Source organism: Enhydra lutris, unplaced genomic scaffold, assembly GCF_002288905.1.
Source record: "Enhydra lutris kenyoni isolate GAN:26980312 unplaced genomic scaffold, ASM228890v2 scaffoldscaffold22, whole genome shotgun sequence".
Lineage (NCBI taxonomy): Eukaryota > Metazoa > Chordata > Mammalia > Carnivora > Mustelidae > Enhydra > Enhydra lutris.
This window is the reverse complement of record NW_019154106.1, coordinates 44165877-44182360: the sequence shown is the minus strand read 5'-3', so window position 1 is coordinate 44182360 and position 16484 is coordinate 44165877. Positions and strand designations below refer to the sequence as shown.

Below are 16484 nucleotides of genomic sequence, written 5' to 3'. Positions count from 1 at the left end.
CTGTCCTTCTGCAGGCCTGTTCTCTTAACTCCCTGGGCTCTGGACTTGGCTACTTGTCCTACATCATGGCCCTGCCCTGTCTTCTGCTCCATTCCCCCTCCCACCAAAGTCTTGCCATGTCTGTAATGTGGCTCTAGTTCCCTTGGGCAACATGTGCTCTTTTCTGCCTGACGCTCTGGTGCTGTACCTGGTCTCTGGCGCTCGTCCACCCTCCTCTGGCCCTGGCAGCCGGGAGCCCTCCTAGGCCAGGTCCTCCACAGTGCCCAGAGTCTCTAAGGTGCTCCCCACGATCCCTTTAGGAAAGGACACATGGGTCTTCTTCCACTGACCTTGGAGTGGATGCTGGGCAAACCAGATTCGGCACCAAGTTGGGGGGCTGACTGCTGACCTGGCTGGGTAAACTGTAAACCTGAAATCTTCCCTCCATTTAGCTCTGAACTTGCCCTTCCTAAAGCAATTTGTGAAGCTGGTGGAGCTGGAAAGGAAGAAGAGCGTGGAGTTAGGCTACGGGGGACCTTTGCCTAAGGCAGCTCTGGACTATTCCTGAGGCTTCTTTTGGTAGAAGAAACTATGGTTGTGCCTCTGTGTGTGCATGCACGTGTGTGCACACACGCATCTCCCTACCTGTGTGTCTCAGTGCTCCTCTGTGCGGGTTCCTGTGCATATCTCTGTAAAGTCTCCTTGCAGCTTGCAAGCTGTGAGGCCACAGGCAGGTGACTTAAACCATTTGACCTCCATTTTCCCTGTCTGTATAATGGGATAAGAGTAACTTCCGTGAAAAATGACTGCAGTGGCAAAATGAAATGCACATAAGCCCCTTCCATAGTTCTTAGCACCCACTTGTTAGACTATTGCTACTAGATGCCTTATGCAAATGACTTAGCCTCCCTGTGCCTCAATTTTCTCATGTGTACATTGCTGATAATAGCAGAACCCAGTGTTGTTGTGGGGATCAGAGAAGTTGCTATCTGCAAAGTCTTTAGCACCATGCCCTATTAGTGATTAGAGTGCCTATTATCTTTCTGTGTACGGTTGTATCTGCGTGAGAATCTCTGAATTTGTGAATGTCTCTGGGTAAGTCCTCTGTTCGTGTGTGTATACACATATGTGCATATGATGTATCTATGTTTATATGGTCAGGCAGGCCTCTTGTCTCTGGGTAGAGCTTGCTGTTGGCCCAAACCTGGACGCCATAAGCCAGCCAGGCCGGCGCTAGGGATGGAATTTCCATTAAGAATTAAACAGGACAGCACTGGGAAGCCAGGCAGACAGAGGGGAGGGGGTCGAGGGGGGATGATGTTCCAGCTCTGAGCTCCCTTGGACAGCCTCAATTCTGAACTGCCTTGGAGAAGGCCTCTGCCACCTTTGCCTTGAGCTGCAGGCCTTGCTGGAGCCATGGCCCAGAAGGATGGGCAAGGAGAGAGGAGTTGCCCGCAGGGGCCTCCGTAGGGAGATTTGGAGCTGTTGCAGCCAGGACCGGAGCCATGAGACGTCCTCCCGGGAATGGAGAGGCGGCCAGCGAGGGTAGAGGCAGCTGGGGCCTATGGGGCCGACAGGAGGCCAGGAGGCTGAACTGTGCCGTATGTATCCGGGAAAGAGAGAGAGAGAGAGAGAGAGAGTGTGTGTGTGTGTGTGTGTGTGTGTGTGTGTGTGTGTCGGGGAATGCAGGGTGGGAGACATTCATACAAGTGCCCTAAAGGAACCTCTAACAAACCACGTCTGTTCTCTCTTGCTCTGAAACCCAGGCACAAAATTTAGTCCTGGAAATAAAAGATTTCTGAGGCTCTTGCCAGTATTTATCCTGTTTATGATCTAACCTCATCCCATTACTTGCATACTAAAAAATATCTTGGCTTTCCAGGTAGTTTTACATTCCTGATCTCATCTCATACTTTTAACACCCTCTGAGCTAGGCAGAATTATTATGATTGCCATTGTAAATACAAGAAAATAGAGTCATAGAGAGGTTAAGTGACTTGTCTAAGGACACACAGCTAGAAAGCAGTAGATGCAGGATGCAAAGTCAGATCTCTTTGAGGAGCAAGTCCAGACTACTTTTATTATACAACCCATCTACCAGGAAAAGACTCAGAGAAGATTCTGCAAACCATGCCCATTGGAGGAAGGCCATGGCCCCAAAGTCAATGCCCAGCCATGTTGGGTGGCTGGGGCCCCAGTTCTGTTCCCAAGCCCTGAGACAGACGTGATTGAGATAGGAACTGAAGCTCTCAGGGGACTGGGAGTGGAATCAGACTCTCCTGGAGAGATGCAAGCTGCCGGCGAAGCTGGCTCGTCAGAATGACTCCGGCACCCAGAGCTGGGGTTCCCAGAGAGCTGATGCAGTTGAGTTAATGACAGGAGCTGTGAGGTGTCCAGGGTCAGGGTGCATTTGTCCTTGTTAGCCCAGGGCTGGAAAAGGGAACAAGGGTATTGGCATCAAAGAAGAGGAGGCTGAGTTGGGACCTGGGAGCAGTCCTTCTGGCGTGGAGATGGAGCTGGCCTTCTTCCCTCTGAATGCCTAGTGTGAGCGTATTGATACAGTTTACATATGTGGGATTTAGGTTAGATGCCAAGGAGAACTTCCTGCCAACTAGAGGGTGTGAGCTTAGGAACGGGGTCCCCAAGGAGGCTAGGGGCTGACTTACCTTGGTGATCTCCCAGAGTGGGTAGAGGCCCTTCAGGCCCCACTGGATTCTGGGCAGGGTGGAGGGACTTGGACGGAATGACCTTGCAGCTTCCTTCGAATTCAGGAATGCAACATTCCTGAGCTTTTGGGTAGGAATCAGCCTTCTTTTCTAGACTTAGCCATCTGACACAAAGACATCCAGAGGGGAAGTCTGATGTGCCCCAAGTTAGAAAGAGTCTCAACAAACACGTCTGTGGGTTTTGGCAGGTCGTTGGTCTGGAGGTCGGTGATCTTATATGGGTGACTTAGCTTCCAAAGGGAAGCACCTGTGGTCAATAAACCCAGGCACATTCCAGGCTTTTGGGGACTGCTCAAAGTTTGGCGGCTCTGTCCACAGAGCCTGTGAACCGCACCCAAACCCCTCCTTGTTTTGTTTCAGCTCCAAGGGAAGCGCTCGCCTCTCCTTCCCTTCCCCTCTCCAGATGTTGGCCTACGGGGCACACGTGGGCACCCCTGCCTCGTGGGTTCCCGGGTGCTTCCGAGCCCCGACTCCTGCCGGGTCCCGGGGTGAGCCAGGCTCTAATTCAGCCTGACCACGTCCCCATTCCAGCGCTCCCCGCACACCAGACAGCGACGTCTCCACCGCCAGGGTACCAAAATAGCTTCGAGGCCGGGCGGAGACTCCCGTGGCGGTGGCTGACACTGGACCGAGGCTTGGCAGGGGGCGCGCTGTCGTGGAAGGTCCTGCTGCCGCCGGGGAGTGGGCGGGCTGGGGCTAAGCGGGGCGGGGGCGCGGGGCGGCGGGCGGCCCCTCGGCTGGCCCGGCCTCTGGAGCCCCAGCTGCGTCCTGCCGCCGCCGCCGCCGCCGCCGCCGCCCGCCACCGCGCGCACCCGGCTCTCCGCCCGCTCCCTCGAGGTGAGTAGCCCCCCTGGGCCAGCTGATTGGGGCCCTACCAGGTGGGCCAGCCTAGTAGGGGGCGCAGCGTGCTTGCGACTCTGGACAGTAGGTGTAGGAGTGGCAGTGGGCAGTGGAAGGGAGTGCCTGGGTGGATGTGTTAACATGTGGAACTTTCTAGCATGTGTCCCAGGGTAGGAGTATGAGTTCTGAGAGAGTATGTCCCTGTGTGTGTGGGGCGGGAGGGGACACATGTAGGTGGGCCTGGAAAGTGCCCACAGGTGGCATGGGTGTCTCTTTCCTGTACTTATATTCGTGTGTGGGGTAGGAAGGCTGCAGATGGGCTGAGAGAGGGCACCCGTGGGGACGGTTGACTGTGTGTGAGTGAGCCCATGAAGACAGAATAAGGATAAAGAGTGTTATCTGAACTCCGACTTTCTAGGGTGACCAAACTTGTCCCCAGCTGGGGTGCCTTCTCTGTGGGTCACTTTGGCGGCTTTGGCTTCTCAGGGCTGTGAGCAGGGAGGGAGCTCAGTGTCTTCCCCTGACACTGGAGTAGATGGGGCACTGAGGGACCCCAATGGGCTGGCCAGGGTGAGGAGACAACTTGGGGTACCCACTGTCATGACAGAAGGAGCAGGAGGACAGTGAGAGTGGATGGACAGACCACACAGTTGTGCACACTCACAAACACTGAGAGGGCACTCACACCCACACACTCACAGCTGCTAGTGTACATACATTCCTACACACACACACTAGCCTTGCATGCACTTCCAGTCAGGACATCCATGCAAACACTCACGCACTTCCAATACATACACCTGTGGACAGTGACATGTATGCAACACGTGTAGAATGTGTATATGCACAGATATGCCCCCCTGGCTTAATGTACTCTCAGCCTCCAGATCCCCTTTTTGGGTCCCCTTTAACCTACACGTAGCACCTTGGACAATGAGTCCAACAGGCTGGCCACAGTAGGGACGATCTTAAGTTAGGGACTTTGGCTGCAGGTTCTTCAGGGAAGATGGTAACACAGTGCCTTTGGTGTTTCCCATTTGGTCTAGAACTGAGGCTGCCCACGTAGCCTGGGGCTTAAGGGTCTGGCCTTAAAAACAGCTTTTACCCTCTTATAAATGAAAAGGCCAGGCTTGCAGGCTGAGGCAGAGCACGGCACCTGTAATTTGTACTAGGCTCTAGTTTGCACTCTGGATTCTCCCTGCTATAGAAAAACCATGAGTCTTCTGTGGGCTGGGGCCATGCAGTCATTTGACAGAGAGGGACAGTGAGTTGAGCTGGGCTGATTCTTTGTCTTTGGTCTTAATCAGTCCTGTTTTGAGTCTCCCATCTCCACTAGACTGGAAGGGCTGCCTTTGGCTTTGCTCCTCCCCCTTCCCCCAGTGGTTATCTCTTCCCTCGACAGAATCTTTTTCTCCCTGATCTCCTTCCTCTGGGGACCACTGGGGACACACTAAACAGTGCTTGGAGGGGTAGGTGACCCAAAATCAGGTTGTTGTTGTTGTTGTTGTTGTTATTGTTATTATGGCTTCTAGACCTTTTCCATCCAGGTCATTCTCCTCTGGACAGGCTTCACTGGGGTGCCCAGACTTATGTGCTCCTTCAGCCGGGAAGTTAGAAAGATGACATTGACTTACCCTTACTTAGGGTTTATGGTTTACTCCAAGGAGTGCCTGAGCTCTCACCCCACCAAGTCTCCTTGTATGCGGGGAGAGATGATCTTCAGCCATTTGCTTAGTGGGGTGCAGGGACCTATTCTTCCCTGCCCTGGTCCTCAGCCTGACCCTTGGGGATGGTTCAATAAGGCAGGCTGAGGTCAGCCTGGCAGCCTTCTTGCAGAGTGAAGGAAGTCTGCACACTTTCCCCGGCTTTACCCTTTGTAGGGCCCCAGCCACCTTAGAACTCGAGACAAGACTGGAAAACTGGAGGACTCATAGTGACTCAGTCCTGATCTATTTCGCTCCCCCCCGCCCCCGCCTCTTAATCAAATACATATACCTGCCAGTCAGAACTTCAGAACAACAATGTGGAGCATCAGGGCAACCCCACTAAGTTCACATAGTTCCAGTTTAAAGAGGAGAAATCAGATAACAGAGTAATAGTAATAATCACATGTGTAATAATGGTAATAGAAACATATGGACTGAATCTTTAAATGTGCTTTATTTCATTTACTTTTCACAACTTTCTTAGGTTAATAGTCCCATTTTTTTTCCTGATAAGGAAATTGAGGCAGAGAACGCTCAAGGGATTTCTGTAGGTCTCTGTGACTCTTGAGCACATGACCGAACCTGTGGGTTTCTCTTCCTACTCTAGCTGCCAGGAGGCTCTTAGTCTGTCATATTGCTCCAGCCTAGTAATTGTGTTCATTGGAAATCTGGCTTGACTTCTAATTTCTGCTTTAACAACTACATAGTATACACATCTTTAAACGTAAACTCCCACATCCTTTGTAGAAAGAGATCAGAATAAATAAATGAACAACCAGCAATTAAGCCTTTTATTTGCCTGTGAGGATGGGAAGCATGTTGCCTGGATTTGTAGGGGGACAGCTCCAATTTCAAATATTTCACATTGTTTCCAAGCCATGTCTCAATTTTGGCTTCTGTATGTTTGGCCTTGGATTCATGACTATGTCTTGGGGCTATTCTTTCTAGTGGCTCTGAGTGATAATGCCTATCTCTGTGCTGGCTCACACAATGGGGATTGTTGAGAATGAATTGGGCCATTGATAAATGCCCCTTGCTCTGAGGACTTCAGCGCCCAGCACCTCCCTGTCTCAAAAGAGTGTGTGTCTGGATGCCCGAAGGAGTTTGACCCCTGCCCTAAGCCTGGCCCTGACCCCATGGCCACCCCTTCTTCATGTGACCCTGTCTAGGCCCAGGGCTCTGCTGGGAGGTCTGTGTCTCTTGGACTTGAGCTCTGCCTCCCCCACTATGGACCACATGGTCTCCGATCATGATGGCTCTTCTATAACCAGAGCTCAGGATGAGGAGTCTGGGCTCTGAAATGTGGAGGCTTTTCTGCTCCCTTTCCTGGACCTGTGCGGGCATAGATAAATGCTCACTTTTTTCTCCTTCCCAATGAGGGGGTTTCAAGTCTACCAGGTGGTGAGGGCATCATTTGTCACCTCTTATCCATAAGAGATGTTGGTCACTAGGGGCCTCTATATGCAGGGCAGGGCTCTGGCTGCTTTGAAAGTTGGTGAGACTTCTAACTAACTGACTCCAAGACTGACCACTTTACCCTGCCCTATTAATGTCTGACAGGGGGAGCAGTCGGGGGGGGGGGGCGTGTTTAGTACTAAAGAATGATTAGAAGGACTCTAATGGCGGGCTTTCAGGCACTATATTGGGATTCTGCTTCTCTATGTATTAAGTCACCAACCCCCCTGCCCCCCACATGCTGGTGGCTGTTGTTAACTACATTTAAGACTGAGCCTCCCCAAAACGTTTGGTTTCAAAGTGGAAACCAAGAGTCATTGGCCTGAGGCGTTGGGAAATACATGGTGCTGGGAGATATGCTGGGGGGGGGGCAGTGGGGAGGGTAAGGCAAGTGGTTTCCTCCTTCACTGGTAAATGTCATCTCAAAAAGGTAAGACAGATTTGATTGTGTCTCTGGTAAGGATTTGGGGTGTTCTCAGGACTTTTAGCTCAACCAAATGTGAACAGACTTAAAATCCAGCAAGAGCCTGTGGCCAGCCCAGCAGTCAGAGTGGCTGGGGGAAGTCTTACGCAGGGTTGCTCCCATTTGTTTACTACCTGCTAAAGGCCAGCCCCTTGTGGGTTCTTTGCATCTTTTGTTTCATGAAACCTCTGGAACAACCTTGTGAGAGAGGCGCTCCTGTTTTAAAGATAGGGCAATGGAAGCACAGCAAGGTTAAGTAAGAGCTGGCCACGAGGCCATCCCAGGTCTGTCTGCCATCAGGGTCTGTGGTGAATGTCTGCTGACCATTCCCTCAGTTCTAAAGCTCTGAAAACAGGAAAATCCACCCCTTGGGGACAACTGGGAAAGGGCTAAGGGCTTGACGTCTCTGACTCTGGGACTTGAACATGAGCATCCTCAGCCTTACCAGTCTCAAACAGAGACTGCCATGCTGTGGGAAGCAGGGGTGGGGTGGGGAGGTCTCTTGGATTTGGCAGGGATCACCCCCACTCTCTTGGGGTGGGCAGCGCTGGGCCTCTGTGGTTCCACTTCTCCCCTGGATTGGTCTCTGCCTAGGGAATGGAGGCTCCCCTGGGACTCTGTGATCCAGCCAGCTCAGTCTCCCTCCCCCAGTTCCAGGGTCCCCTTGATGCCAAGCTCTGGGGGAGTCTAGGATCCGCCGAGGATGTCTCTGGGCAGACCAGACCCTATTTGGCATGATGCAGTGTCTGTAGACATCAGCAGTTTGGCTGGGTAATTGTGCGTAGTGTTCACTTTCTGCTGGAGAAATGGAGGTTTTGTCTTACAACCCAAATATCCTGGGTTTGGAAACCATGTAAAATACAGCCTGTGGTCTGGGAGTGTGGGCTGCACTATGAGCCTGTGTGTGGTGCTGGTTTAAAGGACATGGTTGAGAGACAGAATGATGGACTCAGGCTGTCTCCCTGCCCCTGATGGAGGATCAGGGGAGGGCTGTACATTCCAGCCATGTGCAGAGAAAAACAGACAGATCTGACTTGGAGTCTCAGTTTCCCTATCTGTAAAATGGGGTTCCTTATAATGTTAGGGTGTTGCTAGTGCTAGAAAGTTTACTGAAGTGTAGTATCTGACATAGAATAGGGGAACCATGAATGGCATATATTTCCTGCGTATCCCCCTCCCTTTCTGGGGAAGAACACCAGAATGATTGGCAACAGCCCTGGACTCCAGCTCTAGCTCAGACTCTGAGTTATCTTACTTTCTCGGGGCCTCACTTTCCATGTGTGTAAAATAAGGGAAGAACAAATTTCTCTCACACTCCGTGGTTTTTGAGGATAATGAAGTCAGGGGGATCTCTCAGAAGACACAGAACTCTCAGTTACTATTATTCACTTATTCATACCACACATATTAATTGAGACCCTGGGGTGTGCCAGGATCTGAGCAAGGCACAGGGAAATGTGAGCAGGGCATATTCTGGTCTTCCAGCTGCAGTCAGATCATGTGGCTTGTGAACAGTAAGGAACAGGCCTGTCTGTGGGACATGATTCCAGCAGCTACAGGACTCCTTGCCATATCAGAAGAGGACCTAACAATCTTCTCTTACTAGGGCAAATCAGAGAGGCCTTCCCAGAGGTGAAAACTCTTGGTCTGGATCTTGAGAGATAATAGGAGGTTTCTAGCCCTGGAACTAGCCATTTCTCCAAGAAGCTCTGGATCCTTTTAGTGGAGAATGGTGTTTAGAAACCAAATTCCAGGGGCGCCTGGGTGGCTCAGTGGGTTAAGCCGCTGCCTTCGGCTCAGGTCATGATCCCAGGTCCTGGGTTCAAGCCCCACATCGGGCTTTCTGCTCAACAGGGAGCCTGCTTCCTCTCTCTCTGCCTGCCTCTCTGCCTACTTGTGATTTCTCTCTGTCAAATAAATAAATAAAATCTTAAAAAAAAAAAAAAAAGAAACCAAATTCTGGGGCAACGTGTGCTCCTTGCTTTGGGTGTGTCATTGCTTTTATGCCCTCTTAGCAAACAGAGCTAAGACATAGACCTATATGTCCATATTTATTTCTATGATTAAAAGTACAAGAAATTATTATCTATTTTTAGAAAGGAAAAAAACCCCACAAGTGACTGAAATAGAGAGTAGTAGCGTAAGGGTACTTTAGATTCAGTGGTCAAAGAGGGCCTCTTTGAGGAGGTGATATTTCGTGAGAGCCTGGAGTTTGTTTTAATGACAGGGACCTTAATTAAGACAAGGTGGAGAGGAGGTAGAATCAGGTGACCAGTCAAATGCAGAAAGGGAGGGAGACAAAAAAGTCAAATGGACTCTCAAACTCAGCATGTCCGAAAAGGAATTTCTGTGCTCTTTCCCTGTACTATCCCATTCCTGTGGGGTCCTCTTCAGATATGTCAGATCTCCTTGACAAGCTCCTTCATCTACACAGCTTAATACATCAGAGAGTGCTGGCAATCCTCCTCAGCACCTCTCTTCCCTCAGAGCCCACGTCCCATCCCTCATCAAGTCTGGTTGTTGTTCTCTTGTAAATATCTCTGAAATTCTTCACTTCTCTCTGTCCATTTCCACTAGGATCACTCTGGTTCAAGGCACCATTTTCATCTTTCTGGAATACCACAGGAGCCTCCTAACCGGTCCAGCTGTATCCATGCTAGCTCTCTCCAATTTGTTGATTGCAGAACAGCTAGAGTGCCTTTCAGAACACAACTTGTTAATGTCATTTCCCACCTTGAAAATTTTTCAGTTGCTTCCTGTTGACCTTAAGATAGAGACCACACACTTTAGTAAGTCCTACAAAGTCTCATTTGTCCAATGCTACCACCATCCCCTGTGTCGTCCTATCCAGCAACCCCCTTCCTTCCTTCTGCCATGCTGGTGTAGTCTCAGTCCCTTGGGCTTGTCAGACTCCCTCCTACCATTGGGCATTGCATTTGCTGTTCCTCTGCTTAGCACACTCTTCCTTCATGTCTTCACATACTGAATTTGGACTTATCTCTTAGTTTGTAGCTCAGCTGTCCCTTCTGTGACCTCCACGACTATGTCAAATCCCATATTGTAAGGCTTTAAAATACCATTTACCTCCTTCAAGGGTTTATCACAGTTGTAACTTCACCTTTATTTATAATTATCACATGATAATTAATGTCTCTTTTTCCTATTAGATCATGAGTTCCATGAGTGCTGCTCATTGCTTGGTCCTAGCAGTTAATATGTTACTGAGACATGCTGCAAATATTTGTTGGATGAATGAATGAATGAAGTTTTATCAGCTGAGCACCCAGGTAGATGGTGGTGCCATTCAGTAGAATAAAAATTTTAAGGAAGAAGTAGATTGTGGGGGGAGGGAGATAATTCATTTTAGGACATATGGCATTTGAGGTGCCTATCAGCCCTTCCCCCGCAAAGATCTTACGATCTTTTGGGCAATACAAATTAGACTTGTCATTTAGCAGCTTTTGCAGGGGGGACTGGTGATAGATGACATCTAATTCTTAGAGGATTTTAAGGAGCTCCCTGGAGGAGGGAGCTAAGTCACAAGGCATTCCTGAGCTGTGGCTCACCCATCTACCCTGGTTTGTAGAGGATACAGGAGATCTGAGAGGCCTCCAGGTGGTCCTGACTTGGCTCCATGGCTGCTTTTATGAAGGATCTTAACAAACTTATGAAGGCTCCTTGGAGCTTGAGAGTTATTTGCATGATACGTGGAACAGGAGCTGACAGTCTTCTCCCCACCCCGAGGTTGTACTAGACTTAGGCCTACAAGAGCAGTTGGAGAGTCTTACTATAAGCCCAGGGAGCCATCCTTGCAATGAGGCACTGGGACAGATAGCCTATTCAGTCACTGTGGCTCACTGACTCTTCCTTTCCTCACTCACCCATTCAATGATCTATTTGGTCTTCACTTAAGTCACTTACTCCCTTCACCCTCCTTCAACACTCACCTGTCCAGCCACAGACAAGAATTTATTTTGGGTTTTTAGTCTTGGGTTTCACTCAAGACTGGTGAATTGCAGTCCCTCTTCTTCATCCTTCTTTCACATGGTTCTCACACCCCAGAAGCTCAGACAAAGAGACCATTGGGGTGGAGAGATGTCACTGTGCTGTTTGAGGGCCATGTGTGATTTGCAGGTTGTCAACAGGAAGAAAGGGAGACCAGAAGCTGCCACGATGATTGCCCTTCTATCTCACTTTTTATTCTTCTAGTGTCCTGTCCCCCTTTTCAGTGTGATATGAGCTTAGGAATTAGGCTTCTCGATCAGATAAATGGAAGGTGGTAGCTGGGCTCTGCAGAGGTGCTTGGGCCTGAGGTCCAAAGGGCCAAGAGAAACACAGCTCCATAAGAGTTCCACCATGGGAAAGAGGATGCTTTTGTTTTCTTCTTCATCTTCTACCAGAACTGTGCTTTTAGCCTTGTGGAATTTGCAGAGAGGCTGGCAGGAAGAGGGAAAGCAGGATTTTACAATGTGGCCTTATGAAGCAGGCAGTAGACTAATCTTGGCCATATCCCCTCCAGAAGATGTCTTTCAGTTCTCTTAAGTTTTCCATTTACAAATAACCCCTAAGAATGTGTGCTGTCCATCTGTTGTAATATTGGACAGGGCTAGAACTGAGCAGACACAAGACAATGTCAACCACATCAGACAAAAATGTCTTAGAAAAATGCCCGAAGGTGTCAGGGATCTCAGTTACAGACCCATTCACTGAATCCCTCACTGATCCAGCCAGCAACTATCCACCTAGTACCTCCTCTGTGCCATGCATTGCTCTAGACACTGGAGATACAGCAGTGAGCAAAACACATGCTCTTGTAGAATCTGCTTCCTGGTGTGGGAAGATGGACAGTAAGCAGGTTGATATACAGCATGTAAATGGTCCTGAGCATTGTGGAGAAATACAGCAAAGGCAAGGGAATCCCAAGTGTGGGAGAAGGTTTATGTATCTATACAGGGTCAAATGGTTTTTTTCTGATGAGCAAATATTTAACCAGAGGCCAGGAGAAAGTGAAAGGGCAAGCTGTGTGAATATTTGAGGGAGGAGAAAGGTGGAAGTCCTGATGAATGCTTGAGGAGCGTGAAGGTCCATATACCTGGAATGAAATGAAAGTCAAAGAGTTGAAGTCAGTGCAATCATTTGGTGAGGTCACGAAGGCTATTGGAGAACTTTGGCTCTTAATCTGGGTGATACATGTGGACATTGGAAGGTTTTGAGTAGAGAAATGACATGCTCTGGCTGCAGGGATGGCAATTTGATGAGAGTAGGCAGGAAGGCAAGTTAGGAGCCTATTGTAGTAATGCAGTTGAGAGATTGTGGTGGCCAGGACGGAGGTCCACTTACTCATTTATTTCTCCATCCATTTCAGTCTTTCTTTTACCAGTGTGACATGGCCTCTGTCTGAGGCTTTTCATCACTGTTCATCCATTCCCTTGTCCCTCCATCCTCTGTCCAGCTATCTTCAAGGCAAGTCTTTACACGTCTTTACCGGTCTTTAGTAAGTCTTTACCTGCCGCACATAGAGCATTATGCTAAAGGCTGGTTGATTGGAATGTATTCTTCAAGGACTTGGACCCCAGCAGGGGGTGTTAGATACACCCATGGGAGATCACCAGTCAGTTAGAAAACCAAGTGGGCCCTGGCAAGCCCAGAATGAATCATGTCAATGCTTCAGTATTTTGGATGCCTTGTGGTTTGGGGAGTGTGAGTATACTTCCAGGAGGAGGCCACATTTATGCTGAATCTTGATGGGTGGGGGCAGCAAATCAGTTCTGAAGAATAGCAGGGAACTTGCTCTGTGGCTTGAACATAAAGGATGGGGGGGGGATAAAGGGTGGTAATGCCAATTGAGGTGGGGTGGCCTGGACGCAGGGTCTGGGGAGTCATGAGAGCCAGGCTAAGGAGTTCAGACTTGAGTTAAGAGATATTGGGGAGGGGCGCCTAGGTGGCTCAGTGGGTTAAAGCCTCTGCCTTTGGCTCAGGTCATGATCCCAGGGTCCTGGGATTGAGCCCCACATCCGGCTCTCTGCTCAGCAGGGAGCCTGCTTCCTCCTCTCTCTGCCTGCTTCTCTGCCTACTTGTGATCTCTGTCAAATGAATAAATAAAATGTTTTTTAAAAAAAGATAATGGGGAGACGTAAGAGGTTTTCAAGGAGATGTTATGAAAGCTGTATTTTAAGGGGCTGAAACTAACACCGGAATGACTGGGGTAGGCTGGAGGCCAACAAGAAAACAATTGCCTTGTGCCAGCTTTCTTAGCCATATGACCCATAGGTTCCTGAGAGTGGAGAGACTGTTGAGGTGGCCCCCAGGTGCCCAGTGGGCAGGAATGCAATGATGTGGGGGCTGTAATGGCCAACGATAGCAGCAGGTGATGTGAACAGCTATCACTGGGACAAATTCCAGATGTCTCCGGTAACTCACCTTTGAGCAAAGAACATAGAACAAGCTGAGTTGTGGGCAGAACAATCTGGAGAAGAGTTTGGGTCTGGCCTCTGGCCATGATGACTTTTGTAGAAGCTTCTGGGGAGGGGGTCATGGGATTGTGGGAACATAAATTTCAGAATAGAAGTTCATCTAATCCCCTCCCCTCCTCTTCCAGATAGGACAATTGGCAATTGGTCCCCAGAAGGGACATAAGATGTTTAAGACCATATAGAGCACATGTGGCAAGAGAAAGGTCAAGAATCTTATTTGAACTCCTGTTGGGGGAATTACTAGATTGAATTATACATTTATATATTTCTTTCAATGGAAGAGGAAATTCTAAGAAAAAGAAAATTGTTTTATTCATTTACTTCTCTGTCATTTAGCTGGGGCCTGATACAGAGCAGATGCTCTGTCCACACCCCTGCCCCAACCATGACCATACCGTCTTCCCTCTTGATCCAGACCAAGAAGTGTTAGGTCTCAGGCTGGGCCAGAGGTGGGCTGCCTGCCGATAGGGATAGAGCCTGGTTCTGGATCCCTCATGCACTCATGTGGCCTGGCCTGTGACCATTTCTACTGCAGTTGTACTCAGAGCTCTTAGCAAAGGCTCACTGGGGACCATGGGTGTGAGTGAGTAAAGGGGGTGGCTACCCATGAAAGTGACTGCCGAGAGGGTAAGGAGACGGATGTGTAATAGGCTGGGGTGTCCCATGCCTGAGGTCATTGCAAGAGACAAAGTCCCTGCCCAGTAGGAGATAGAGAGCCTCCCTTGTGGGAGTCAGCCCCCACATAGATACCTGGGATGCATATTTGGGACACAAGTCCAGAGTTGGTCTTGTCTGAGGCTCAGCCTCCAGAGACTTCACTAGACTCACTTATTTGCTTTTCTGTTGTCCCAGCCAGCTAGAAGCCACTTCCTTAAGAACATGTCCTCTCACCACAGCATGCAGAAGTCTGCAACTTGAAGGCAAGATTACAGATGGAATTGTCCTTTGACACATTCAGGATCCTAGTGGGAGAAGGCTGAACAGGAGACAGTTTTCTGAAGAGTCTCAGGGATTTGGGCCGTAGCTCCTGCCAGCCCCGGCCCTGTGGTCTGGGTCAGTACTGGGTTTGTAATTGGTTCTTAAGCTCTTGGTCAACACGTTCTGTTTGTCTTGTACTGTGGATTTGGCAGAGGGATTTCCACACGGAGGAGAGTGACTTATCCTCATGAACAAACTGAACTTGCAGATGCAGGAAAATAAGTGCCCCCAAGTTCAGCATCCCTCAGTGAGTACCCTGGAGAAAGCAGTGGCATTTTTTTTCAGGTGACAGGTCATTACACTCTCTCTCCAAGGGGGCATCGTGGGCCAGAGTAGACCACCATAGCATCATGCGCCAGTATCAGGACGGAACTGAGAGGGAGGGAAGAAAGCACTTGAATGCTAGTCTGGGTTCAGCCATGAATTCACTCTGTGATTTGGATAAGTCATTCACCTTCTCCCGGGCTTGGTTTCCCTTTGCACAAGTTGCAGGATTGGAAAAGCCAATTCTTGAGTACCTGTCCTCTTATAACCTTCCGGGTTTCTTGTTTACATTATGTTAATAGAGATTTTTGGTTAGGCCCCAAATTCTAGATTTCTATCTTGGTCCTGGGTTCATTTTTTGCTTTGCCTGAAATCCCACTGTTCTAGATTCATTCCTTCGGGTCTTTGAAGAGACTCTTATTCCACAGACCATATTGCCTAACAAAATCCCTCTTACTTTCATGACCTCGTGTAGAGATACAAAGCAGTGTCCACTCCATTATTATATTTCAGTCTTTACAACAATTGTGCCAGATTAATCAAAGGTGTATTATTTTTTTTTTTTTTAAAGATTTTATTTATTTATTTGACAGACAGAGATCACAAGTAGGCAGAGAAGCAGACAGATAGAGAGAGGTGGAAGCAGGCTCCCTGCAGAGTACAGAGCCTGATGTGGGGCTCCATCCCAGGACACCTAGGACCATGACCTGAGCCGAAGGCAGAGGCTTTAACCCACTGAGCCACCCAGGTGCCCCCAAAGGTGTATTATTATCTCCAGTTTGAGAAAAGAGGCCTGGAGAGGTTAGTAACTTGTCCAGGTTCACAAGGTTAGATATTGGCAGAGTTGAGAGGAGACTGTTGGTTTCTTAACTGCTGGTCTGTTTTCTTTTTGTGCCACATTTTGGGTTTGGCAAGGAGTCATAAGGACCGTATGAGATGGGGGCTGTGGGTTTTTTTTTTTTTTTAAATCAGGTGGCAGAAGTATCAGGATAAAAGCATGAGCCCCCACACATGGGTGCCCCGTAAGGTTAAAGTATCCTAAGCCGGGGCAGCCCTAGGTGCAGTGCTGAGGGGCTGTCCCTGGATATGCACAGGCTGTCCAGGCAGAAAGCAAGCCCTCTGTCTCTGTCACAGACTGTTAGCATGGTGGTAGTTATCTGATCAAGCTGGGTCTTCTTGTTTTTTCTTTCCCCCCAGCTTTATGAAGATATAATTGACATGTAATAATGTGTAAGTTTCGGGTATATAGCATGATGATTTGATATATGTATTGGCTGTGAAATGCTTAGCATAGTAAGGTGAGTTAACATACCCATCAACTCACAGTTAACTTTTTTTTTTTTGGTAAATGTGGTGAGAATATTGAGGATCTACTCTCAGCAACTTTCAAAGATGCAATACAGTATTGCTAATTATAGTCATCCCCTGTGCCACATGCTAGATCCCTAGAACTCATTCATCTGAAAATTTGTGCCTTTTAACCAATATCTCCTCATTTCCCCCAACCCCCAGCCCCTGGCAACCACCATTCTACTTTCTGTTTCTATGAATTCAGCTTTTTTAGATTCTACATGTAAGTGAGGTCATATAGTAATTCTCT

General features: G+C 48.9%; 1 protein-coding gene across 1 annotated transcript in view; it reads left to right on the top strand.

Annotated features, from left to right (window-relative positions):
- The first annotated feature begins 1484 nt into the window (after window positions 1-1484).
- Window positions 1485-16484, top strand: part of LOC111150008 (INSC, spindle orientation adaptor protein) — a 121318-nt gene continuing 106318 nt past the window's right edge. Inside the window, exon 1 of the mRNA XM_022507319.1 lies at window positions 1485-1580. Coding sequence (XP_022363027.1) covers window positions 1485-1580 — 96 coding nt within the window. The remainder of the gene's footprint in view (window positions 1581-16484) is intronic.